This window comes from Procambarus clarkii, chromosome 7 (genome assembly GCF_040958095.1).
Source record: "Procambarus clarkii isolate CNS0578487 chromosome 7, FALCON_Pclarkii_2.0, whole genome shotgun sequence".
In the NCBI taxonomy this organism is placed as follows: domain Eukaryota; kingdom Metazoa; phylum Arthropoda; class Malacostraca; order Decapoda; family Cambaridae; genus Procambarus; species Procambarus clarkii.
In genome coordinates this window covers 1,783,763-1,811,262 of record NC_091156.1, presented here as the reverse complement: position 1 = coordinate 1,811,262, position 27,500 = coordinate 1,783,763, and the positions used below count along the sequence as shown (strand labels likewise).

The 27,500-nt window shown below is 48.4% G+C and overlaps 2 protein-coding genes across 2 annotated transcripts in view; both read right to left on the bottom strand.

Moving 5' to 3' along the window:
- LOC123761338 (uncharacterized) overlaps positions 1–14,221 on the bottom strand; it is a 28,743-nt gene extending 14,522 nt beyond the window's left edge. The window contains exons 1-2 of the mRNA XM_045747297.2: positions 14,084–14,221; positions 1–96 (exon numbers count right to left, since the gene is read on the bottom strand). The exon at positions 1–96 is cut by the window's left edge and continues 125 nt beyond it. Coding sequence (XP_045603253.1) covers positions 1–86 — 86 coding nt within the window. The 5' untranslated portion in view covers positions 87–96; positions 14,084–14,221. The remainder of the gene's footprint in view (positions 97–14,083) is intronic.
- A 393-nt stretch (positions 14,222–14,614) lies between these two features.
- The window catches only part of LOC123761484 (dual specificity protein kinase shkD-like), a 22,905-nt gene continuing 10,019 nt past the window's right edge, over positions 14,615–27,500 (bottom strand). Inside the window, exon 2 of the mRNA XM_045747512.2 lies at positions 14,615–15,961. Within this exon, the coding sequence (XP_045603468.2) occupies positions 14,615–15,961 (1,347 nt within the window). The remainder of the gene's footprint in view (positions 15,962–27,500) is intronic.

Genomic DNA, 27,500 nt, shown 5'->3' with positions numbered 1-27,500 from the left:
AAGGCACAGAGGCCCACGTGGCTGAACACGAAGGTGATCACTAGCTTCACCGCTCGCTCGAACCCCGTCCAGCTGCATTTGCCCATCTTGAGCCACCTGGCGACTCCCGGAATGAAAGGTGAAGGGGGGGGGGGAATAGATGAATGGTATTGTCTGTCACTCTTACACACACACACACACACACACACACACACACACACACACACACACACACACACACACACACACACACACACACACACACACACACACACACACACGCACACACACGCACACACAGAGCACGTGTGTGTGTGTAGGGCCCTCGGCATGCCTCTGGCAATGATCTTTAATGAGTCACTTATGTCGGGAGAATTGCCTAGTTGCTGGAAGAAGGCAAATGTCGTACCAAATTTCAAGAAAGGAGATAGGGAGTAGGCACTTAACTACAGACCCGTATCACTGACAAACATCCCCTGCAAAATACTTGAAAGAATAACTAGGCTAAGACTGGTTGCACACCTGGAGAGCATTGGGTTTGTAAACAAACATCAACATGGGTTCTGGAAAGGGAAATCATGCCTAACAAACCTTTTGAAATTCTATCATAAATTAACAAGAATAAGGCAGGGCAGAGAAGGCTGGGCAGACTGCATATTTTTAGACTGCCAAAAAGCCTTTGATACAGTACCGCACATGAGACCGCTATTCAAACTTGAGAGGCAGGCAGGAGTAAAAGGAAAGGCCCTAGCATGGGTAAGGAACTACCTAACAGGAAGGAGCCAGAGAGTTACGGTAAAGGGCGAGAAGTCGGACTGGCGAACAGTAACGAGTGGAGTACCTCAGGGATCGTTGCTGGGACCATTCTATTTCTAATATATGTAAATGACATATATTAGAAATAGAACGCCTAATCTAACTCTTGATGCACATATAAATAGGATAACGACAGCAGCGTACTCTACACTGGCAAACGTTAGAACATCATTCAGAAACCCAAGTGAGGAGGCTATTAGGGCACTTTACACTGCCTACATGAGACCAGTCTTAGAGTATGCCGCACCATCATGGAGTCCCCACCTGAAAAAACACATAAGGAAAGTGGAAAAGGTTCAGAAGTTTGCGACGAGGCTTGTCCCAAAGTTTCGGGGGATGGGATATGAAGAGCGTCTGAAGGAACTGAACCTTATGACACTAGAAAAAAGAAGGGAAAAAGGGGGGGGGATATGATAGGAACATATAAAATACTCAGGGGGATTGACAGAGGACAGAGTGGAAATAGACGAAATGTTCACGCGTAATATTAACAGGACGAGGGGACATGGGTGGAAGCTGGAAACTCAGATGAGTCACAGAGATATTAGGAAGTTTTCTTTTAGTGTGAGCGCAGTGGAAACGGGGAATGAACTTAAGGAGCAGGTTGTGGAAACAAACTATTCATAACTTTAAAACTAGGTAAGATAGTGAAATAGGACAGGAGTCATTGCTATAATCAACTTGTGGCAAGAAAGTGGGATCCAAGAGTCAATGCTCGATCCTGCGGGTACAAATAGGTGAGTACATGCACAGCGTGTGTGTGTGTGGAAGGGGGGGGGTGGCTGAGTGGACAGCGCTCGGGTGTCGTAGTCCAAAGGGCCCAGGTTCGATTCCTGACCGGGGCAGAAATGAATGGGCAGAGAAATGAATTTCAACCTGGTGCACTTATTCACCTAGCAGTAAATAGGTACATGGGAGTTTGACAGCCGCTACTGGCTGCTTCCTGGTGATGTGTGTGTGCATATGTGTGTGTGTTAGAGAGAAATATATATAGTAGACATAATAGAGGAAAAATAGATTGGTTAGAAAGGCGGGGTCCAAGAGCTAATAGCTTGATTCTGTAGACACAAATAGTAAATACACACATACACAAGGAAGGAGTGTGTGTGAATAAGGAGGCTTTTAGATCACTGTATACCGCCTGTGTGAAGCCAGTCTTAGAGTGGTGGTGGTGGAGCTCCCTATCTTAGAAAATACATAAGGAAGCTCGAAAAGATGCAGAAGTTTGCAACGAGACTCATTCATCCCAGAGCTGCGAGGGATGAACTACGAAGAAAGACTGAAAGAATTAAACCTGACGACGTTAGAAAAAACGAGGGAGAGGGTGAGGGGGACATGATACAGACGAATCAAATACTTAGAGGGATTGACAAGGTGGAAAATGAGGAAACGTTTACAATGAATAAAAATAGAAGGGGGCACGGATGGAAGCTTGAGACTCAAATGTGTTATAGAGATGCTGGAAAGTTTTCTTTTTGAGTAAAGGTAGTGAGTAACTGGAATGACCTAAAGGGAGCCGGTCGGCCAAGCGGACAGCACACTGGACTTGTAATCCTGTGGTCCCGGGTTCGATCCCGGGCGCCGGCGAGAAACAATGGGCAGAGTGTCTTTCACCCTATACCCCTGTTACCTTGCAGTAAAATAGGTACCTGGGTGTTAGTCAGCTGTCACGGGCTGCTTCCTGGGGGTGGAGGCCTGGTCGAGGACCGGGCCACGGGGACACTAAAGCCCCGAAATCATCTCAAGATAACCTCAAGAAAGGAGCAGGTTGTTGAGGATAACTACATGCATAACTTTAAAAGCATGTATGATAGAGAAATGGGCCCAGTGTCATTATTGCATTAGACAGCCAACGGCTAGAAAAGTGGTTAGACAACTTATAGGTAAGTTGTACACGTTAGAATTAGACAGCCTATAGTCTAGGGTTTACTGTGTACAGTGCTTTGCGAGTAACAATGCTGTAAAAATCCTGTTAAGAGCGCCACAATTCCAACCCCTTAGAACAGAGCCTTCCTAACATTACCCCTGTTCAAAGGTCTCATTAGAATCCAGTACAAAGTCCTCCCGGAAAAACTCCCGTAGAAAATCTTCTGAGGTACAGAGTATGTTTAAAATCTTATGAGAAGCACTGCATCACGAGGTGCCCGCTAGGATGGCGAGGCTCTCCAAGCCAGGCAGGGATCCACTCTAAAATAAATTCTCTCCTCGTGCCTTCGCTATCACCAGTATATCTATCCCCTCCCCTCTCCTCCCCTTCTAGGAGCAACATGCACCATAAACATGTGCTGCTCAACAAGGCCCATTTCTGCGATGCTCCTCTTTCGTGTGTTATTGAGGTGAGGCGAGACCCTCATAGTCAGGGGTGGCTGAGGTTTATGGGGCTTACTGGGCCCGCGACAAAATACTACAGGTAGCAAAAATGAAAGACAATATAGCAAATCATCATCAAAAGAAGTCAAGGAAAGTTTATGTTTTATGTTAGTGCAGAAAGCATGTCAGGCCTTGCCTCCTGTAGCAGGTGTGGAGATGCCTCAACGAGGTGTGCGGGCAAGTTTTCTCAGCCATTAGTTTTCCTCACCTGTTCCCAGAGGCATGACGACTCTCTTTTCCTACCAATCGCGAACCGGGAGCGCTGTCTCTAAAGCATGGGGGAACAGGGTTGAGTCAGTGTGAGCTGGGTGGGGGTGGGGGCGAGAATTAATGCCCGCTGTTGGTCCCACACCTGAGGTCCCCTTCTTACACATCATTTGAGGTATTTTTACATCATGCGAGAACGTGTATAACGCGTGAATCCCCAGTAATAACGGGTCTATTATTTCGGTTATTGAGGCTCTGACCTTTTAGTTACATAAGTCTACCGCAAAAAAGAGGTATTTAATCGTATACGAATTAGGGGACATGTGTAGAACTGATTCTGCTACTGCCTGGGTCTGCCTCCTAGTGACAGCAGTCAGTCGTCAACCCGAAGATTGTCAGCACCTCCATTTACTGAAGACTGCCTCCTAAAACAGGGGGGGGGGGAGGGGAACAAGGGGGACTAAAAAAAAAACCCACACGTACAGACCCACAGACATAACAGAAGCATGAATGTACAAATATATTGACGCACAAACTCTCAAACGCATACTCACAGATTCACAGGTTAGAAACATAGTCAACACAGTTGCAATATACAAGAAGAGAGACATGAGGCAATGACTACGAGTCTGCATAACCAAGCAAGGTGAGGAAGAAGATTGTGAGTAGCAGAGTCGGAGTGAAGAGATTTTGTAGTATAGCATCAGCATGGGCTCAGGGATGGTAAATCTTGTCTCACAAATTTAAAAGAATTCGATTGCAGTATGACAGAAATCACAGGAGACAGAGAAGGATGAAAAATTGCATATTTTTGTTGTAGAGGGTTCACTGCGCAAAGCATTGTGCATAGTAAACTCTAGACTGGATTTACTTATAGGTTGTCTAATTGTAAACTGTAAATTGTATATTAGTGGTGGGTAAGCAGAGTCTGGCCACCACTCACAGCATCCCTAGCACTTGTCCACCACCCCATGTTACTCACCCACCACCCCATGTTACTCACCCACCACCCCATGTTACTCACCCACCGCCCCATGTTACTCACCCACTACCCCATGTTACTCACCCACCACCCCATGTTACTCACCCACCACCCATGTTACTCACCCACCATTTTATCCACGTCACAAACCTTGACACTCAGCCGCCAGAAATATACACCTTGAGACCTCTGATGCAGAAGCTCTTAGCGGTATCTTGTGTCAGATATTAGCAATGTGGGAGGGTTTATTAACACACACAACGGTACAAGCGCGCGCCCGCACACGCACACGCGCGCACACGCGCGCGCACACGCGCGCGCACACACACACACACACACACACACACACACACACACACACACACACACACACACACACACACACACACACACACACACACACACACACACACACACACACACACACACACACACCCGTTCAGAGACACATTCAGTACCAATAGTTGTAAGCAAAATAAGTGGTCTGACATGCATTCATCGTCAGGTTGCAGCTCATAGCAGCCGTTCAACTCTCAGGTACTTATTTACTGGTAGGTGAACAGGAGCATTAAGTGAAAGAAACTGTCCATTTGTTTCTGGTTCGGCCGGGAATCGGACCCGCGCTCTCAGGACTACGAGCCCCCGTCAAAAAAAAAAATCTGTCTATTTTTGTTTTAATCTGAGGAGGTATTGTTGGGGGGCGGCGGCGGCGTGGCGGGCGGCGGCGTGGCGGTGTAAGAGCTGCCGGGGAGTAGAGATACCCGGAGTGTGTGTTATCAGGGCCCACTGTGTTGTTACACTGGAGGGGGGGAGGGGGGGGGGGTAGACGTGACGGTGGTCAGTGGTGGTGGTGGTGTTGATGGTGGTGGTAGTGGTGGTGGTGTTGTTGATAGTGGTGGTGGTAGTGGTGTTGATGGTGGTGGTGGTGTTGGTGGTGGTGGTGTTGATGGTAGGACGATTGTGGTGGTGGTGGGGCGATTGTAGTGGTGGTGGTGGTGGGGGGGCGATTGTAGTGGTGGTGGGGCGATTGTAGTAATGTAGTGGTGACGACAGTGGTGATCGTAGTAGTGTGGTGATGACTGGTGATTGTAATGGTGGTGGTAGTGGTGGTGGTGGCGATGTCAGTGGTATTTGTTGTGGTGGTTGCTTTGACAGTCGTAATTGTTGTTGTTGTGGTGACGATGACAGTGGTAATTAATTGTTGTTGTGATGGTGGTGATGACAGTGGTGATTGTAGTGGTGGTATTAGCAGTGCTTACCAGTCATCCGCAAACTAAAATTTTAAATAAAACAATGGAGACAAAATCTTCCAAATTTTGGAAGAATACAACTGTAGTCCCAATGTTTACACAAGTGAGAAAGACAAAAGGCACTGAATTATAGACCATTGTCACTGACAAGTTTTCCGTAGAAGTTACAGAGAAGGTAATAATAATGAGAATAATGAAGCACTAAGGTGGACAAATTTTGTAATAAAAAGGCAGCATAGATTATATGGAGAAAGGCATGCCTGACAAATCTGATCACCTTATGTTGCACCATCACAATGGTGCGCCACACTCGGCTTCTGAACCAACAATCTTGCACTACCACAATGGGGGTTCTGGTAGCTGAGTGGACAGCGCGCCGGACTAGTAATTCTGTGGCCCGGGTTCGACTCCCGGACCAGGCAGAAACATATGGAAAAAGTTTTTCACCCCTGAATGCCCCTGTTAACCAGCAGTAAATAGGAACTGATACTGAATAAAATTACCTATCAAAAGACAAGAAAAAATATATCAAACGACACACATTATAAAACAAAGCACTTAAGCTTACTTAAAGTGATCAAAACGAGTAAAACTTTATAACTATCACATAGATAATAAAAGCTAAATAAAAAAATAATACAAATATAATAAACAATTAACTACTAAACCAAACTACACTATTAAACTTAGTTGAAGTGATCAAGTGGAGTGAACCTTGATAAATTACCTCACGGATAATCAACGGTAATACAACTATTATAATAATGACTTCACTTACAAAAAATGTATATAAAACGCAAGCAAAATAGAAAACAATTATATAATACTAACCAAAATATTATGAAAACTTAAATATCAAACAAAATTAAACACCAAAAAAATGAATTATATATCTTAAATAAAAGACTATAATAATATACAATATCAACACTTGAAATCAGTAAAAAAAAAGAGAGAGAAAACAAGGTAAACTAAAAAAAACAATATTATATTATTTTCATTTTGTTTAGTTTACCTTGTTTTGTCTCCTTTTTTACTTATTTCAAATGTTGATATTATATATTATTATAGTCTTTTATTTAAGATATATAATGCAATTTTTAGTATTTAGATTTGTTTGATAATTAAGTTTTCATAATGTTTTCGTTATTACTTTATAATTGTCTTCTATTTTGCTTGTGTTTTATATACATTTTTTGTAAGTGTGAAGTCATTATTATAATAGTTGTATTAGTGTTGATTATTCATAAGTCAGTTATCAACGATCACTCCATTTAATCAATTTACGTAATATTAATAGTGTGGTTTGTTTCATTAGATACTTATTATATTTTTATTAATTTTATATTTAGCTTTTATTATCTGTGATAGTTATAAAGTTTTATTCGTTTTGATCACTTGAAATAAGCTTCAGTGCTTTATTTTATAATGTGTGTCGTTTGATATCTTTTTTCTTTTCTTTTGATAGGTAATTTTATTCAGTATGAGTTCTTTGCTAGTTATTTTATTGTGACTTCTGCTTTTTCTTTTAGATCTAAAAGGGTTAAATTATGAGGATAGGTTTAAGGAACTGGACTTCAAAACCCTGGAGAACAGAAGAAACAATAGAGATATTATCACACCATACAAGATACTTAGGGGGGGGGGGGATAGACAAGATATAGCTATGAATGAGAGAAAGCAGGACAAGATGACACAAATGTAAATTTGACACACATGAGTCGAAGAAACATAAGGAAATACTCGTTCTCTGGACGGGTGTTGAACAAGTGGAATGCACTGAGAGAAGGAGTTGTGGTCGACACCTCCATCCATAACTTTAAGGCCAGATTCCACAAAGAATTCGAACATCAGAATAGTTAAGCTATAACGTAACAGGTACAATTAGGCAAGTAGGTGGGACATAGAGAGCAAGACCTAACTTCACCGTAGTCACTGATAGGTCAACACCACCACCAGAACCATCCCCACCACCACTACCCACACCATGACTATTATCAGTAATGGGCCCGTCAAGAGGTGTCAGCTAGCCGACGCAACCATTAGTAGTGTCGACCATCCATAACGGTCTGATCAATCTCGGGATATTTTGACGACCAACATCAAAACCAATTTATGTAACAGAGTATAGAGTGACAGTGATGAAGGTGTGGGATATGTTCCTTGTTCCCACGTGTTGCTTGCTCCGCCTTCTCTCAACACCACACTAATTACCAACATGTTTCTTCTGCCTATTTATATGCACTTGTGTATTTATCAAGGCGGTCAACTTTCATTACCTGATGAGTCGACCAGAGAGAATGGCACTGTTTTTACCAACCCCCTCACACCTCACACTACTCAACCCCCTTACCCCTCACACTACTCAACCCCCTTACCCCTCACACTACTCAACCCTCCTCACACCTCACACTACTCAACCCCCCCTCACACCTCACACTACTCAACCCCCCTTACCCCTCACACTACTCAACCCCCGTTACCCCTCACACTACTCAACCCCCCTTACCCCTCACACTACTCAACCCCCCTTACCCCTCACACTACTCAACCCCCCTTACCCCTCACACTACTCAACCCCCTTACCCCTCACACTACTCAACCCCCCTCACCCCTCACACTACTCAACCCTCCTCACACCTCACACTACTCAACCCCCCCTCACACCTCACACTACTCAACCCCCGTCACCCCTCACACTACTAAACCCCCCTTACCCCTCACACTACTCAACCCCCCCTTACCCCTCACACTACTCAACCCCCGTTACCCCTCACACTACTCAACCCCCCTTACCCCTCACACTACTCAACCCCCTTACCCCTCACACTACTCAACCCCCCTTACCCCTCACACTACTCAACCCCCCTCACCCCTCACGCTACTCAACCCCCCTCACCCCTCACACTACTCAACCCCTCTCACCCCTCACACTACTCAACCCCCCTTACCCCTCACACTATTCAACCCCCCTTACCCCTCACACTACTCAACCCCCTCACCCCTCACACTACTCACACCTCACACTACTCAACCCCCTCACCCTACTAAACCCCTCACCCTACTAAACCCTCTCACCCCTCACCCTACTAAACCCCCTCACCCCTCACCCTACTAAACCCCCTCACCCCTCACCCCTCACCCTACTAAACCCCCTCACCCCTCACCCTACTAAACCCCCTCACCCCTCACACTACTCAACCCCCCTCACCCCCTCACCCCCTCACACTACTCAACCCCCCCTCACCCCTCACACTACTCAACCCCCCTCACACTACTCAACCCCCCCTCACACTACTCAACCCCCCCTCACGCTACTCAACCCCCCTCACACTACTCAACCCCCCTCACCCCTCACACTACTCAACCCCCCTCACCCCTCACACTACTCAACCCCCCTCACCCCTCACACTGCTCAACCCCCCTCACCCCTCACACTGCTCAACCCCCCTCACCCCTCACACTACTCAACCCCCCTCACCCCTCACACTACTCAACCCCCCTCACCCCTCACACTACTCAACCCCCCTCACCCCTCACACTACTCAACCCCCCTCACCCCTCACACTACTCAACCCCCCTCACCCCTCACACTACTCAACCCCCTCACCCCTCACACTACTCAACCCCCCTCACCCCTCACACTACTCAACCCCTCTCACCCCTCACACTACTCACCCCCCCCCTCACCCCTCACACTACTCAACCCCCCCTCACCCCTCACACTACTCAACCCCCCTCACCCCTCACACTACTCAACCCCCCTCACCCCTCACACTACTCAACCCCCCTCACCCCTCACACTACTCAACCCCCCTCACCCCTCACACTACTCAACCCCCTCACCCCTCACACTACTCAACCCCCCTCACCCCTCACACTACTCAACCCCCCTCACCCCTCACACTACTCACCCCCCCTCACCCCTCACACTACTCAACCCCCCCTCACCCCTCACACTACTCAACCCCCCCTCACCCCTCACACTACTCAACCCCCCCTCACCCCTCACACTACTCAACCCCCCCTCACCCCTCACACTACTCAACCCCCCTCACCCCTCACACTACTCAACCCCCTCACCCCTCACACTACTTAACCCCCTCACCCCTCACACTACTCAACCCCCTCACCCCTCACACTACTTAACCCCCTCACCCCTCACACTACTCAACCCCCTCACCCTTCACACTACTCAACCTCCTCACACTACTCAACCCCCTCACACTACTCAACCCCCTCACTCATTACACTACTCAACCCCCTCACCCCTCACACTACTCAACCCCCCTCACCCCTCACACTACTTAACCCCCCCTCACCCTTCACACTACTCAACCTCCTCACACTACTTAACCCCGTCACCCTTCACACTACTCAACCTCCTCACACGACTCAACCTCCTCACACTACTCAACCCCCTCACACTACTCAACCCCCTCACCCATTACACTACTCAACCCCCTCACCCCTTACACTACTTAACCCCCCCTCACACTACTCAACCCCCTCACCCCTCACACTACTCAATCCCCTCACACTACTAAACCCCCTCACACTACTCAACCCCCTCACCCCTCACACTACTCAACCCCTTCACCCCTCACGCTACTCAACCCCCTCAACCCTCACACTACTCAACCCCCCTCACCCTTCACACGCTAGCGCTAACGATAAGGATAGGTGTTTGGGGGTCTGGTAGCTGAGTGGATAGCGCGCAGGACTCGTAATCCTGTGGCTCGGGTTCGATTCCCGGACCAGGTAGAAACAAATGGGTAAAGTTTCTTTCACCCTGATGCTCCTATTACCTAGCAGTAAATAGGTACCTGGGAGTTAGACAGCTGTTACGAGTTGCTTCCTGTGTGTGTGTGTGTGTGTGTGTGTGTGTGTGTGTGTGTGTGTGTGTGTGTGTGTGTGTGTGTGTGTGTGTGTGTGTGTGTGTTTGTGAAAATTAATAGTTAGAAACAGTTGATTGATTGACAGTTGAGAGGCGGGCCGAAAAAGCAGAGCTCAACGCCCGCAAGCACAGCTAGGTGAACACACACACACACACACACACACACACACACACACACACACACACACACACACACACACACACACGCACAACGATGAACCAGCGGGACTCGACCTAGTCTTCACTCTGAACAACTTCGACATACAGGAAATCGGTTTCGAAGCCCCGGTAGGAATGAGTGATCACGGTGTACTGATGTTTGGGTACCTGGTCGAAGTTGGGTTAAGGTACTTAAGGAAGGGCCTAGAAAACAAAAGGCCGGCATTCCGGAAGGGAAACTATGAGGAGACAAGGAAATTCCTAACAGATATAGCTTAGTAAAAGAGCTCAGAGGAAAGACGGCCCAAGACATGATGGACTACATAACGCAAAAGTGTAAGGAGGCAGCAGGCAAGTTCGTCCCAACCCAAAAGGAAACAAATGAAATGCAGATAAGAAACCCACGGTTTAGTCAGAAATGTTAGTTAGCAAAGCAACTAAGTGCAAAGGCGCGGAGAAACTGTGGAAATAACAGGACACTAGAGAGCAGAGAAAGATACCAGAGCGCCAGGAATGAATACGTCAGGGTGAGAAGAGAGGGAGAGCGACAATATGGAATTGACATAGCGAGCAAGGAAAAGACTCAACCTATGTTGACCAGACCACACACTAGAAGGTGAAGGGACGACGACGTTTCAGTCCGTCCGGGACCGTTCTCAAGTCGATTGTCAAGTCGACAATTGACTTGAGAATGGTCCAGGACGGACCGAAACGTCGTCGTCCCTTCACCTTCTAGTGTGTGATCTGGTCAACATACTTTAGCCACGTTATTGTGACTCGTCGCCTGCAGACTCAACCTAAATTGCTGCACAGCCACATCAGGAGGAAAATAACAGTGAAGGAACAAGTAATGAAACTGAAGATAGGGGCAGAAAGATTCAATACAAACGACAAGAAAGTGTGTGAAGAACTCAAAAAGGAAATCCAGTAGGTTTTAAAAGTAGAGCAAGGAGAAGTCCCAGAGATAAGAGAAGGAATATTTAACAAGACATCACTATAGGCGTTTGTAATTACCAGTGGGGAGGTGAGGAAGCATCTGCTAGATTTGGATGTGACAAAGGCTATAGGTCCGGATGGAATCTCGCCATGGATACTAAAGGAAGGATCAGAAGCTCTGGTCCAACCACTTGGGCTGGACGGTAGAGCGACGGTCTCGCTTCATGCAGGTCGTTGTTCAATCCCCGACCGTCCTAGTGGTATATAGTCGTAATGGCTTGGCGTTTTCTCCTGATAATCCCCTTCTGTGCCTGCCACTATCCATGGTGTACAACAAATCACTGGTAACAGGTGGACTGCCAAAAATTTGGAAGACGGCCAATGTAATCCCAATATACAAGAAGGCACTGAACTACAGGCCAGTGTCCCTAACTTACATACCGTGCAAGATGCTGGAGAAGATTGTGCGAAAAAACTAGTGGAACATTTGGAGCGAAAGAACTTTGCAACACATCAGCATGGGTTTAGAGTGGGCAAATCATGCTTCACAGGATTAATTGAATTCTATGACCAGGCAACACAAATGAGGCAAGATAAAGAGGGCTGGGCAGACTGCATATTATTTGATTGCCAGAAAACCTTTGGCACAGTACCAACATAAGAGATTAGTGCACAAGATACAGATGCAGATGGCAGTGAAAGGGAAGGTACTCCACTAGATAAGGGAGTACCTAAGCAACAAAAGACAGCGAGTCACTGTGAGGGTGGAGGTCTCGGAGTTATAAATAATACTAACCAGAGAGAGAGAGGGGTCGTGGAAGTTTGGTGAGACGGGATAGGTAGTTTTAGCATCAGTAGGAAGGAGAGCTGTGAGTAAATTAATGCAGTAGGTACACAACTACGCTTGGTTGTAAGAAACAATAAAATTAAGGAAAGAGTGAGAGCATGAGCTAATTGGCAAAATAATTGGGATCTGAAGTGTGTGACTGACCAAAAAGATGGTGAAGGTGCAGGTACTTCTCCACCTGCCCAGTTCCACGTGCCCGCAAACATAGACTAAAGCCAACAAACACCTGACACAAACCCAAATACACATCTGTCCGCTCCCCAGCTCACCGGCTGGACTTTTACTCCTGGGCTGACAATGGCAGCTTGGCAGCCACAAGTGTATGTGCCTGCAGAATCGAGCTATTAGCTCTTGGACCCCGCCTTTCTAACCAATATATTTTTCTTCTATTATGTCAACATATATTTCTCTCTAACGCGCACGCACACACACTGTGGGTGCCGGTGGCTGTGTGGATAGCACGCTGGGCACGTGATCCTGTTCAATTCCTGGCGCTGGCGAGAAATGATGGGCAGTTTCTTTCACCCTGATGCACCTGTTACCTAGCAGTAAATAGGTACCTGGGAGTTAGTCAGCTATCACGTGCTGCTTCCTGGGGTGTGTGTGTATGTGAGGGGGAAAAAATAGTAGCAAATGAATGACAGTTGAGAGGCGGGACCAAAGAGCCAGAGCTCAACCCCCGCAAGCACAACTAGCCGAGTACAACTAGGTGAGTACACACACAGTTGAGAGGCGGGACCAAAGAGCCAGAGCTCAACCCCCGCAAGCACAACTAGCTGAGTACAACTAGGTGAGTACACACACAGTTGAGAGGCGGGACCAAAGAGCCAGAGCTCAACCCCCGCAAGCACACCTAGCTGAGTACAACTAGGTAAATACACACACAGTTGAGAGGCGGGACCAAAGAGCCAGAGCTCAGCTCCCGCAAGCACAACTAGCTGAGTACAACTAGGTGAGTACACACACACACACACACTGAATGATTGGTCCAACAAATGACTACTAAAGTTCTATCCGAGTAAGGGTTGATTGTGAGGCACTGCAAGCGAATTTGGACATACTCTAGAAATAGTCTGAGAAATGGTTGTTAGATTTTAGCTCGGCTATGTGCAAAATTGTGAGGATAGGAACAGGAGTGCGAAGAACGGTACAACAGTATAAAATGAAGGGAAGACAAGTTCTTGAATCAGAAAAGGAGAAAGACCTGCAAGTGGACATAACTTCAAATGTGATGGTAGGATAACAGATTAACTGAATAGCTACAACTGCATATGGCATACTGGCCAACATTTGTGTATTGTTCAGAAACTTGGGCAAAGGAGTTTTGCAGGTCCAATATACAACGAACGTGAGACCCACAGTTGAATATGCATCCCAATCATGACACCCTTACTTGAAAAATGACAGGAAAGACCAAGAAAAGGGCCAAAAATGTAGAACGAGACAAGTTCCTGAGCTGAAGAGATTGATCTATAGGGAAAGACAGAGCGAAATGGACAGAGAGGAAGTGCAGTCGTTGACCTAGGGGGGACCTAGATAAGCCTAACAGGCATTCTATCCCCGACATGGTAAAGTCATATAATTATAACAAATTAACATTTTAGTACTTATTCTATTCATGGAGAGCCATAAGGTCTTACCTATAAACTGTGGCGAGTGAGAGTCACGGGGAAGGGGGGTGAGCGTGACTCACGGTCGGGCGCCGACTCTTGGGTTCTGCCTCTCCGGGGCCTCCTCCACCACCATTCCTATACTGGCATTCCATCGCTCGATCAGCCAAGATTATGTTAAATTATCTGGCTTATATGTTCTTAATAAAGTCATACGAGTATCTTTGCTTCAGATGGAGTTCCATCGCAGTAGATAGTGCAGTAACTACAGACGGTGGCAGTAATTATGTTGTCCCAAACTGAGTATATGTTTGCATTATAATACAACCCAGTCTGTCACATCATTATTTAACTTTCTTGAACTCGCATACTATTAACTGCTTTCCATTAATTATTTATTTGTCGGACGCTAAATATGTTTTTCCCTACGAAAAACTTAAATTTTATGAATATAATTTAAATAATTCGCGTAATAATTAATTTTGGTCAGTACAACTACTGTATTTTGGTTCGAGTTTCTTTACTATTGGTATCGTTGTATTTTTGTCCTCTTCCGGTTTGTTAGTTACAAGATAACACTAGTAGGGTGTTGTCGACCCTTTGGCGGTGTTGTCGACACTTTGTCGGTGTTGTCGACACTTTGTTGGTGTTGTCGACCGTTTGGCGGTGTTGTCGACCGTTTGGCGGTGTTGTCGACACTGTTGGTGTTGTCGACCCTTTGGCGGTGTTGTCGACCTTTTGGTGGTGTTGTCGATACTTTGGCAGTGTTGTCGACACTTTGGCGGTGTTGTCGACACTTTGGCGGTGTTGTCGACACTTTGGCGGTGTTGTCGACCCTTTGGCGGTGTTGTCGATCCTTTGGCCGTGTTGTCGATCCTTTGGCGGTGTTGTCGATACTTTGGCGGTGTTGTCGATCCTTTGGCAGTGTTGTCGATCCTTTGGCGGTGTTGTCGATCCTTTGGCGGTGTTGTCGATCCTTTGGCGGTGTTGTCGATCCTTTGGCCGTGTTGTCGATCCTTTGGCGGTGTTGTCGATCCTTTGGCGGTGTTGTCGATACTTTGGCGGTGTTGTCGATACTTTGGCGGTGTTGTCGACCCTTTGGCGGTGTTGTCGATCCTTTGGCCGTGTTGTCGATCCTTTGGCGGTGTTGTCGAGACTTTGGCGGTGTTGTCGATACTTTGGCGGTGTTGTCGATCCTTTGGCGGTGTTGTCGATACTTTGGCGGTGTTGTCGATACTTTGGCGGTGTTGTCGACACTTTGGCGGTGTTGTCGAGACTTTGGCGGTGTTGTCGACACTCTGGCGGTGTTGTCGACACTCTGGCGGTGTTGTCGACACTCTGGCGGTGTTGTCGACACTCTGGCGGTGTTGTCGACACTCTGGCGGTGTTGTCGACACTCTGGCGGTGTTGTCGACACTCTGGCGGTGTTGTCGACCCTCTGGCGGTGTTGTCGACCCTCTGGCGGTGTTGTCGACCCTCTGGCGGTGTTGTCGACCCTCTGTTGATGTTGTCGACCCTCTGTCGGTGTTGTCGACCCTTTGGCGGCGTTGTCGACCCTTTGGCGGCGTTGTCGACCCTTTGGCGGTGTTGTCGACCCTTTGGCGGTGTTGTCGACCCTTTGGCGGTGTTGTCGATCCTTTGGCGGTGTTGTCGACCCTGCGGCGGTGTTGTCGGCACTGCGGCGATATTGTTGATTTTGCAGCGATGCTGTCGACGCTGCGGCAGAGCTGTCGACCCTGCGGCGATGCTGTCGACCCTGCGGCGATGCTGTCGATCCTGCGGCAGAGCTATCGACTCTGCGGCGATGCTGTCGACTCTGCGTCGGTACTGTCGACGTTGGCTCTTATGGACGTATGTAATCTCACTCGCCCTCCGCAGCGTTGTCGAAATGCTGACTATTGGAATGATCTATGTCGAGAGGCAGACACGTGTGGGGTCACAGTGTCGAGGGGCAGACACGTGTGGGGTCACAGTGTCGACCGTCACTACTGAATGACATATTTCTCAAGGCTCGTCATGGTTCAGCGACAGAGAACACGAAGCACCAAGAACGCTTGTAACATGATACACACCCAGGAGCCGCGAGCACCGTGACTCTCCTGTTGTGCGGCACGTTATCCAGTGAGGCCGGAAGGTGTGCAGGCAGTGTGGCCCCCTCAGTGCCAGATGCCAGACTGGCCCCCACTGTGCCTGGCACCATGTCATGAATGCATCATCCGCCGCTTGTGATGCCTGACTTATGGTGTGCTGCTGTTACTCACCTTGTATAGGGGAGAGTGGGGGAGTATGGGGGAGAATGAGGGAGTATGGGGGAGAATGAGGGAGTATGGGGGAGAGTGGGGAAGTATGGGGGAGAGTGAGGGAGAGTTGGGGAGAGTAGGGGAGAGAGAGGGAGTATGGGGGAGAGTGGGGGAGTATGGGGGAGAGTGGGGGAAAAAGGGGGAGTATGGGGGAGAGTGGGGGGGTATGGGAGAGAGTGGGGGAGTATGGGGGAGAGGGGGGGGGAGAGTAGGGGAGTATGGGAGAGAGTGGTGGAGAAGGGGGGGGGGAGTAAGGGAGTATGAGGGAGAGTGGGGGTGGATGTTTGAGATATTTTGAAAACTGCAGGGGGGGTTTGGGCAAAATGTGCCCCACCGCCGCTTTCAGTAATTGGTATATTTTCGGTATAAAAAGTCGGAATTTCAAACTGGGAATACGTGCAGAGACCCAGAATTTGGCTCCAAAATATGGCTCAGGTATCGGATTTGGGATGTTTGGGATATTTGAGAAAACTGCAGGGGGGGGGGGGTAAAATGTGACCCACCGCCGCTGTCAGTAATTTGCATATTTTCGATATAAAAAGTCGGAATTTCAAACTGCGAATAGGTGCAGAGAGCCAGAATTTGGCTCCAAAATATAGCTCAGGTATCGGATTTGGGATGTTTGGGATATTTTGAAAACTGCAGGGGGGTTTGGGGAAAATGTGACCCATTGTCGCTTTCAGTAATTGGCATATTTCCGATATATAAATAGTCTGAATTTCGAACTGCGAATACGTGCAGAGAGCCAGAATTTGGCTCCAAAATATGGCTCAGGTATCGGATTAGGGATATTTGGGATATTTTGAAAACTGCAAGGGGGTTTAGGCAAAATGTGACCCACCGCTTTAAGTAATTGGCATATTATCGGCATAAAAAGTCGGAATTTCAAAATGCGAATACGTGCAGAGAGCCAGAGTTTGGCTCCAAAATATGGCTCAGGTATCGGATTTGGGATGTTTGGGTCTGAACAAGCACCCACAGGTCTGAAAAAGCACCCACAGGTCTGAACAAGCACCCACAGGTCTGAACAAGCACCCACAGGTCTGACCGAGCACCCACTGGGCTGAGCGAGCACTCACAGGTCTGACCGAGCACCCACAGGTCTGACCGAGCACCCACTGGTCTGAGCGAGCACCCACCGGTAGGAGCGAGCACCCACCGGTGGGAGCGAGCACCCACTGGTCTGAGCGAGCACCCACTGGTAGGAGCGAGCACACACCGGTGGGAGCGAGCACCCACTGGTCTGACCGAGCACCCACTGGTTTGACCGAGCACCCACCGGTGGGAGCGAGAACCCACCGGTCTGACCGAGCACCCACTGGTGGGAGCGAGCACCCACTGGTGGGAGCGAGCACCCACCGGTGGGAGCGAGCACCCACTAGTCTGACCGAGCACCCACCGGTGGGAGCGAGCACCCACCGGTGGGAGCGAGCACCCAATGGAGGGAGCGAGCCCCATTGGGTGCTTGTTCACACCTGTGGGTGCCACGGCAGACCTGTGGGTGCCCAGGCAGACCTGTGGGTGCCCGCTCACACCTGTGGGTGCCCGCTCACACCTGTGGGTGCCCGCTCACACCTGTGGGTGCCCGCTCACACCTGTGGGTGCCCGCTCACACCTGTGGGTGCCCGCTCACACCTGTGGGTGCCCGCTCACACCTGTGGGTGCCCGCTCACACCTGTGGGTGCCCGCTCACACCTGTGGGTGCCCGCTCACACCTGTGGGTGCCCGCTCACACCTGTGGGTGCCCGCTCACACCTGTGGGTGCCCGCTCCCACCTGTGGGTGCCCGCTCCCACCTGTGGGTGCCCGCTCCCACCTGTGGGTGCCCGCTCCCACCTGTGGGTGCCCGCTCCCACCTGTGGGTGCCCGCTCCCACCTGTGGGTGCCCGCTCCCACCTGTGGGTGCCCGCTCCCACCTGTGGGTGCCCGCTCCCACCTGTGGGTGCCCGCTCCCACCTGTGGGTGCCCGCTCCCACCTGTGGGTGCCCGCTCCCACCTGTGGGTGCCCGCTCCCACCTGTGGGTGCCCGCTCCCACCTGTGGGTGCCCGCTCCCACCTGTGGGTGCCCGCTCCCACCTGTGGGTGCCCGCTCCCACCTGTGGGTGCCCGCTCCCACCTGTGGGTGCCCGCTCCCACCTGTGGGTGCCCGCTCCCACCTGTGGGTGCCCGCTCCCACCTGTGGGTGCCCGCTCCCACCTGTGGGTGCCCGCTCCCACCTGTGGGTGCCCGCTCCCACCTGTGGGTGCCCGCTCCCACCTGTGGGTGCCCGCTCCCACCTGTGGGTGCCCGCTCACACCTGTGGGTGCCCGCTCCCACCTGTGGGTGCCCGCTCCCACCTGTGGGTGCCCGCTCACACCTGTGGGTGCCCGCTCACACCTGTGGGTGCCCGCTCACACCTGTGGGTGCCCGGTCAGACCTGTGGGTGCTCGCTCACACCTGTGGGTGCTCGCTCAGACCTGTGGGTGCTCGCTCAGACCTGTGGGTGCTCGGCCAGACCTGTGGGTGCTCGGCCAGACCTGTGGGTGCTCGGTCAGACCTGTGGGTGCTCGGCCAGACCTGTGGGTGCTCGGTCAGACCTGTGGGTGCTCGGTCACACCTGTGGGTGCTCGCTCACACCTGTGGGTGCTCGCACACACCATTGGATGCTCGCTCACACCTAGGGGTGCTCGCTCACACCTAGGGGTGCTCGCAGAGAGTCAGAATACGGCTCAAAAATCACGCTCAGGAGTCAAATTTCCGACATTTCAGACATTTTGAAAACTGCAGGGGGGTTTGGGCAAAGTATGACCCATCGCCGTTTTCAGTAATTGGCATATTTTCGGTATGAAACGTCGTAATTTGAAACTGAAAATAGGTGCAGAGAGTCAGAATTCGGCTCAAAAATCACGCTCAGGAGTCAAATTTCCGACATTTCGGACATTTTGAAAACTGCAGGGGGGTTTGGGCAAAATATGACCCATCGCCGTTTTCAGTAATTGGCATATTTTCAGTATGAAACGTCGTAATTTGAAACTGAAAATAGGTGCAGAGAGTCAGAATTCGGCTCAGAAACACCCTCAGGAGTCAAATTTCCGACATTTCGGACATTTTGAAAACTGCAGGGGGGTTTGGGCAAAATATGACTCATCGCTGTTACAGTAATTGGAATATTTTCGGTATGAAACGTCGAAATTTGAAACTGAAAAAAGGCGCAGAGAGTCAGAATTTGGCTCAAAAATCACGCTCAGGAGTCAAATTTCCGACATTTCAGACATTTTGAAAACTGCAGGGGGGTTTGGGCAAAATATGACCCATCGCCGTTTACAGTAATTGGCATATTTTCGGTATGAAACGTCGTAATTTGAAACAGAAAATAGGTGCAGAGAGTCAGAATTCGGCTCAAAAATCACGCTCAGGAGTCAAATTTCCGACATTTCGGACATTTTGAAAATTGCAGGGGGGTTTGGGCAAAAAATGACCCATCGCCGTTTACAGTAATTGGTATATTTTCGGTATGAAACGTTATAATTTGAAACTGAAAATAGGCGCAGAGAGTCAGAATTCGGCTCAAAAATCACGCTCAGGAGTCAAATTTCCGACATTTCGGACATTTTGAAAACTGCAGGGGGGTTTGGGCAAAATATGACCCATCGCCGTTAACAGTAATTGGCATATTTTCGGTATGAAACGTCGTAATTTGAAACTGAAAATAGGCGCAGAGAGTCAGAATACGGCTCAAATATCACGCTCAGGAGTCAAATTTCCGACATTTCAGACATTTTGAAAACTGCAGGGGGGTCTGGGCAAAATATGACCCATCGCCGTTTTCAGTAATTGGCATATTTTCGGTATGAAACGTCGTAATTTGAAACTGAAAATAGGTGCAGAGAGTCAGAATTCGGCTCAAAAATCACGCTCAGGAGTCAAATTTCCGACATTTCAGACATTTTGAAAACTGCAGGGGGGTTTGGGCAAAATATGACCCATCGCCGTTTACAGTAATTGGCATATTTTCGGTATGAAACGTCGTAATTTGAAACTGAAAATAGGCGCAGAGAGTCAGAATTCGGCTCAAAAATTATGGTCAGGAGTCAAATTTCCGACATTACAGACATTTTGAAAACTGCAGGGGGATTTGGGCAAAATATGACCCATCGCCGTTTTCAGTAATTGGCATATTATCGGTATGAAACGTCGTAATTTGAAACTGAAAATAGGCGGAGAGAGTCAGAATACGGCTCAAAAATCACGCTCGGGAGTCAAATTTCCGACATTTAAGACATTTTGAAAACTGCAGGGGGGTTTGGGCAAAATATGACCCATCGCCGTTTACAGTAATTGGCATATTTTCGGTATGAAACTTCGTAATTTGAAACTGAAAATAGGCGCAGAGAGTCAGAATACGGCTCAAAAATCACGCTCAGGAGTCAAATTTCCGACATTTCAGACATTTTGAAAACTGTAGGGGGGTTTGGGCAAAATATGACCCATCGCCGTTTTCAGTAATTGGCATATTTTCAGTATGAAACGGCGTAATTTGAAACTGAAAATAGGCGCAGAGAGTCAGAATTCGGCTCAAAAATCACGCTCTGGAGTCAAATTTCCGACATTTCGGACATTTTGAAAACTTCAGGGGGGTTTGGGCAAAATATGACCCATCGCCGTTTTCAGTAATTGGCATATTTTCGGTATGAAACGTCGTAATTTGAAACTGAAAATAGGTGCAGAGAGTCAGAATTCGGCTCAAAAATCACGCTCAGGAGTCAAATTTCCGACATTTCGGACATTTTGAAAACTGCAGGGGGGTTTGGGCAAAATATGACCCATCGCCGTTTTCAGTAATTGGCATATTTTCAGTATGAAACGTCGTAATTTGAAACTGAAAATAGGTGCAGAGAGTCAGAATTCGGCTCAGAAACACCCTCAGGAGTCAAATTTCCGACATTTCGGACATTTTGAAAACTGCAGGGGGGTTTGGGCAAAATATGACCCATCGCCGTTTTCAGTAATTGGCATATTATCGGTATGAAACGTCGTAATTTGAAACTGAAAATAGGCGGAGAGAGTCAGAATACGGCTCAAAAATCACGCTCGGGAGTCAAATTTCCGACATTTAAGACATTTTGAAAACTGCAGGGGGGTTTGGGCAAAATATGACCCATCGCCGTTTACAGTAATTGGCATATTTTCGGTATGAAACTTCGTAATTTGAAACTGAAAATAGGCGCAGAGAGTCAGAATACGGCTCAAAAATCACGCTCAGGAGTCAAATTTCCGACATTTCAGACATTTTGAAAACTGTAGGGGGGTTTGGGCAAAATATGACCCATCGCCGTTTTCAGTAATTGGCATATTTTCAGTATGAAACGGCGTAATTTGAAACTGAAAATAGGCGCAGAGAGTCAGAATTCGGCTCAAAAATCACGCTCTGGAGTCAAATTTCCGACATTTCGGACATTTTGAAAACTTCAGGGGGGTTTGGGCAAAATATGACCCACCGCCGTTAACAGTAATTGGCATATTTTCGGTATGAAACGTCGTAATTTGAAACTGAAAATAGGCGCAGAGAGTCAGAATACGGCTCAAAAATCACGCTCAGGAGTCAAATTTCCGACATTTCAGACATTTTGAAAACTGTAGGGGGGTTTGGGCAAAATATGACCCATCGCCGTTTTCAGTAATTGGCATATTTTCGGTATGAAACGTCGTAATTTGAAACTGAAAATAGGTGCAGAGAGTCAGAATTCGGCTCAAAAATCACGCTCAAGAGTCAAATTTCCGACATTTCGGACATTTTGAAAACTGCAGGTGGGTTTGGGCAAAATATGACCCATCGCCGTTACAGTATTTGGCATATTTTCGGTATGAAACGTCGTAATTTGAAACTGAAAATAGGCGCAGAGAGTCAGAATACGGCTCAAAAATCACGCTCAGGAGTCAAATTTCCGACATTTCAGACATTTTGAAAACTGCAGGGGGGTTTAAGCAAAATATGACCCATCGCCGTTTACAGTAATTGGCATATTTTCGGTATGAAACGTCGTAATTTGAAACTGAAAATAGGTGCAGAGAGTCAAAATTCGGCTCAAAAATCACGCTCAGGAGTCAAATTTCCGACATTTCAGACATTTTGAAAACTGCAGGGGGGTTTGGGCAAAATATGACCCATCGCCGTTTACAGTAATTGGCATATTTTCGGTATGAAACGTCGTAATTTGAAACTGAAAATAGGCGCAGAGAGTCAGAATTCGGCTCAAAAATCACGCTCAGGAGTCAAATTTCCGACATTTCAGACATTTTGAAAACTTCAGGGGGATTTGGGCAAAATATGACCCATTGCCGTTTTCAGTAATTGGCATATTTTCGGTATGAAACGTCGTAATTTGAAACTGAAAATAGGTGCAGAGAGTCAGAATTCGGCTCAAAAATCACGCTCAGGAGTCAAATTTCCGAAATTTCGGACATTTTGAAAACTGCAGGGGGGTTTGGGCAAAATATGACCCATCGCCGTTTACAGTAATTGGCATATTTTCGGTATGAAACGTCGTAATTTGAAACTGAAAATAGGCGCAGAGAGTCAGAATACGGCTCAAAAATCACGCTCAGGAGTCAAATTTCCGACATTTCAGACATTTTAAAAACTGCAGGGGGGTTTGGGCAAAATATGACCCATCGCCGTTTTCAGTAATTGGCATATTTTCGGTATGAAACGTCGTAATTTGAAACTGAAAATAGGTGCAGAGTCAGAATTCGGCTCAAAAATCACGCTCAGGAGTCAAATTTCCGACATTTCAGACATTTTGAAAACTGCAGGGGGGTTTGGGCAAAATATGACCCATCGCCGTTTACAGTAATTGGCATATTTTCGGTATGAAACGTCGTAATTTGAAACTGAAAATAGGCGCAGAGAGTCAGAATTCGGCTCAAAAATCATGCTCAGGAGTCAAATTTCCGACATTACAGACATTTTGAAAACTGCAGGGGGATTTAGGCAAAATATGACCCATCGCCGTTTTCAGTAATTGGCATATTTTCGGTATGAAACGTCGTAATTTGAAACTGAAAATAGGCGGAGAGAGTCAGAATATGGCTCAAAAATCACGCTCGGGAGTCAAATTTCCGACATTTCAGACATTTTGAAAACTGCAGGGGGGTTTGGGCAAAATATGACCCATCGCCGTTTACAGTAATTGGCATATTTTCGGTATGAAACTTCGTAATTTGAAACTGAAAATAGGCGCAGAGAGTCAGAATACGGCTCAAAAATCACGCTCAGGAGTCAAATTTCCGACATTTCAGACATTTTGAAAACTGCAGGGGGGTTTGGGCAAAATATGACCCATCGCCGTTTACAGTAATTGGCATATTTTCGGTATGAAATTTCGTAATTTGAAACTGAAAGTAGGCGCAGAGAGTCAGAATACGGCTCAAAAATCACGCTCAGGAGTCAAATTTCCGACATTTCTGACATTTTGAAAACTGTAGGGGGGTTTGGGCAAAATATGACCCATCGCCGTTTTCAGTAATTGGCATATTTTCAGTATGAAACGTCGTAATTTGAAACTGAAAATAGGTGAAGAGAGAATTCGGCTCAAAAATCACGCTCAGGAGTCAAATCGCCGCTAGCGGCCAAAAACTATGCGATTTTCGCAGCTGGCGGTCAAAAATCGCGTGATTTTCGCTGCTACCGGCCAAAAACCGCGTGATTTTCGCCGCTACCGGCCAAAAACCGTGCGATTTTCACAGCTGCCGGGCAAAAATCGCGCGATTTAGGCCGCTACCAGCCAAATATCGCGCGATTTAAGCCGCAAACGGCCAAAAACCATGCGATTTTCGCAGCTGGCGGGCAAAAATCGCGATTTTCGCCGCTACCGGCCAAAAATAGCGCGATTTTCGCCGCTAGCGGCCAAAAATCGTGCGATTTTCGCCGCTAGCGGCCAAAAATCGGGCGATTTTTGCCGCTACCGGCCAAAAAGCGCGTCATTTTCGCCGCTAGCGGCCAAAAACCGTGCGATTTTCACAGCTGGCGGACAAAAATAGCGCGATTTTTGCCGCTACCGGCCAAAAACCGCGCGATTTTTGCCGCTACCGGCCAAAAACCGCGCGATTTTCGCCGCTAGCGGCCAAAAACCATGCGATTTTCGCAGCTGGCGGGCAAAAATTGCGATTTTCGCCGCTACCGGCCAAAAATAGCGCGATTTTCGCCGCTAGCGGCTAAAAACCGTGCGATTTTCACAGCTAGCGGGCAAGAATCGCGCGATTTAAGCCGCTACCGGCCAAAAAACATGCGATTTTCGCAGCTGGCGGGCAAAAATTGCGATTTTCGCAACTACCGGCCAAAAATAGCGCGATTCTCGCCGCTAGCAGCCACAAACCGTGCGATTTTCGCCGCTAGCGGCCAGTAACTATGCGATTTTTGCAGCTGGCGAGCAAAAATAGCGCGATTTTCGCCGCTACCAGTAAAAAACCGCGCGATTTTCACCGCTAGCGGCCAAAAACCATGCGATTTTTGCCGCTAACGGCCGAAAACCGTGCTATTTTCAACGCTAGCGGCCAGAAACCATGCGATTTTTGCAGCTGGCGGGCAAAAATCGCGCGAATTTCGCCGCTACCTGCCAAAAATCGACCGATTATCGCCGCTAGCGGCCAAAAAAGGGGCTATTTTCGCCGCTAGCAAGTAAAAATCGTGCAAATTTCGCCGCTAGCAGCCAAAAATCGTGCGACTTTCGCTGCTAGCGGCCAAAAATCGCGCGATTTTTGCCGCTAGCGGCCAGTATCTATACGATTTTTGCAGCTGGCGGGCAAAAATAGCGCGATTTTCGCCGCTACCGGCCAAAAACCGCGCGATTTTCGCCGCTAGCGGCCAGAAACTATGCGATTTTTGCAGCTGGCGGGCAAAAATAGCACGATTTTCGCCGCTACCTGCCAAAAACAACGCGATTTTCGCCGCTAGGGGCCAAAAACCATGCGATTTTCGCAGCTGGCGGGCAAAAATAGCAATTTTCGCCGCTACCGGCCAAAAATAGCGCGATTTTCGCCGCTAGCGGCCAAAAAACGTGCAATTTTCGCCGCTAGCGGCCAATAAACGTGCAATTTTCGCCTCTAGCGGCCAAAAATCGGGCAATTTTTGCCGCTAACGGCCAAAAACCGCGCTATTTTCGACGCTAGCGGCCAGAAACCATGCGATTTTTGCAGCTGGCGGGCAAAAATCGCGCGAATTTTCCCGCTACCTGCCAAAAACCGCGTGATTTTCGCCGCTAGCGGCCAAAAACCGTGCGATTATCACAGCTGGCGGGAAAAATCGCGCGATTTAAGCCGCTACCAGCCAAAAATCGGGTGATTTAAGCCGCTAGCGGCCAAAAACCATGCGATTTTCGCAGCTGGCGGGCAAAAATCGCAATTTTCGCCGCTAACGGCCAAAAATAGCGCGACTTTCGCCGCTAGCGGCCAAAAACCGTGCAATTTTTGCCGCTAGCGGCCAAAAATAGCGCGATTTTTGCCGCTAGCGGCCAAAAACCGTGCGATTATCACAGCTGGCGGGAAAAATCGCGCGATTTAAGCCGCTACCAGCCAAAAATCGGGTGATTTAAGCCGCTAGGGGCCAAAAACCATGCGATTTTCGCAGCTGGCGGGCAAAAATCGCAATTTTCGCCGCTAACGGCCAAAAATAGCGCGACTTTCGCCGCTAGCGGCCAAAAACCGTGCAATTTTTGCCGCTACCGGCCAAAAACCGCGTGATTTTCGCCGCTAGCGGCTAAAAACCGTGCGATTTTCACAGCTGGCGGGCAAAAATCGGGTGATTTTTGCCGCTACCGGCCAAAAGCTGCGTGATTTTCGCCGTTCGCGGCCAAAAACCGGGCGATTTTCACAGCTGGCGGGAAAAAATAGCGCGATTTTTGCCGCTACCGGCCAAAAACTGCGCGATTTTCGCCGCTAGCGGCCAAAAACCGTGCGATTTTCGCCGCTAGCGGCCAAAAAGCGGGCGATTTTTGCCGCTAACGGCCGAAAACCGTGCTATTTTCGACGCTAGCGGCCAGAAACCATGCGATTTTTGACGCTGGCGGGCAAAAATCGCGCGAATTTCGCCGCTACCTGCCAAAAATCGACCGATTTTCGCCGCTAGCGGCCAAAAAAAGGGCTATTTTCGCCGCTAGCGGCCAAAAATCGTGCAAATTTCGCCGCTAGTGGCCAAAAATCGCGCGATTTTCGCCGCTAGCGGCTAGTAACTATGCGATTTTTGCAGCTGGCGGGAAAAAATAGCGCGATTTTTGCCGCTACCGGCCAAAAACTGCGCGATTTTCGCCGCTAGCGGCCAGAAACTATGCGATTTTTGCAGCTGGCGGGCAAAAATCGCGATTTTCGCCGCTAGCGGCCAAAAACCGTGCGATTTTCGCCGCTAGCGGCCAAAAATCGGGCGATTTTTGCCGCTACCGGCCAAAAACCGCGTGATTTTCGCCGCTAGCGGCCAAAAACCGTGCGATTTTTACAGCTGGCGAGCAAAAATAGCGCGATTTTTGCCGCTACTGGCCAAAAACCGCGCGATTTTCGCTGCTAGCGGCCAAAAACCATGCGATTTTCGCAGCTGGCGAGCAAAAATCGCGATTTTCGCCGGTACCGGCCAAAAACTGCGTGATTTTCGCCGCAAACAGCCAAAAACCGTGCGATTTTCGCCGCTAGCGGCCAGAAATCGGGCGATTTTTGCCGCTAACGGCCGGAAACCGCGCTATTTTCGACGCTAGCGGCCATAAACCATGCGATTTTTGAAGCAGGCGGGCAAAAATCGCCCGAATTTCGCCGCTACCTGCCAAAAATCGACCGATTTTCGCCGCTAGCGGCCAAAAAAGGGGCTATTTTCGCCGCTAGCGGCCAAAAATGGGTTAGGTTAGGTTAGGTTAGGTTAGGTTAGGTTAGGTTAGTTTAGGTTAGGTTAGGTTAGGTTAGGTTAGGTTAGGTTAGGTTAGGTTAGGTTAGGTTAGGTTAGGTTAGGTTAGGTTAGGTGAGGTTAGGTTAGGTGAGGTTAGGTTAGGTTAGGTTAGGTTAGGTGAGGTTAGGTGAGGTTAGGTGAGGTTAGGTTAGGTTAGGTTAGGTTAGGTTAGGTTAGGTTAGGTTAGGTTAGGTTAGGTTAGGTTAGGTTAGGTTAGGTTAGGTTAGGTTAGGTGAGGTTAGTGA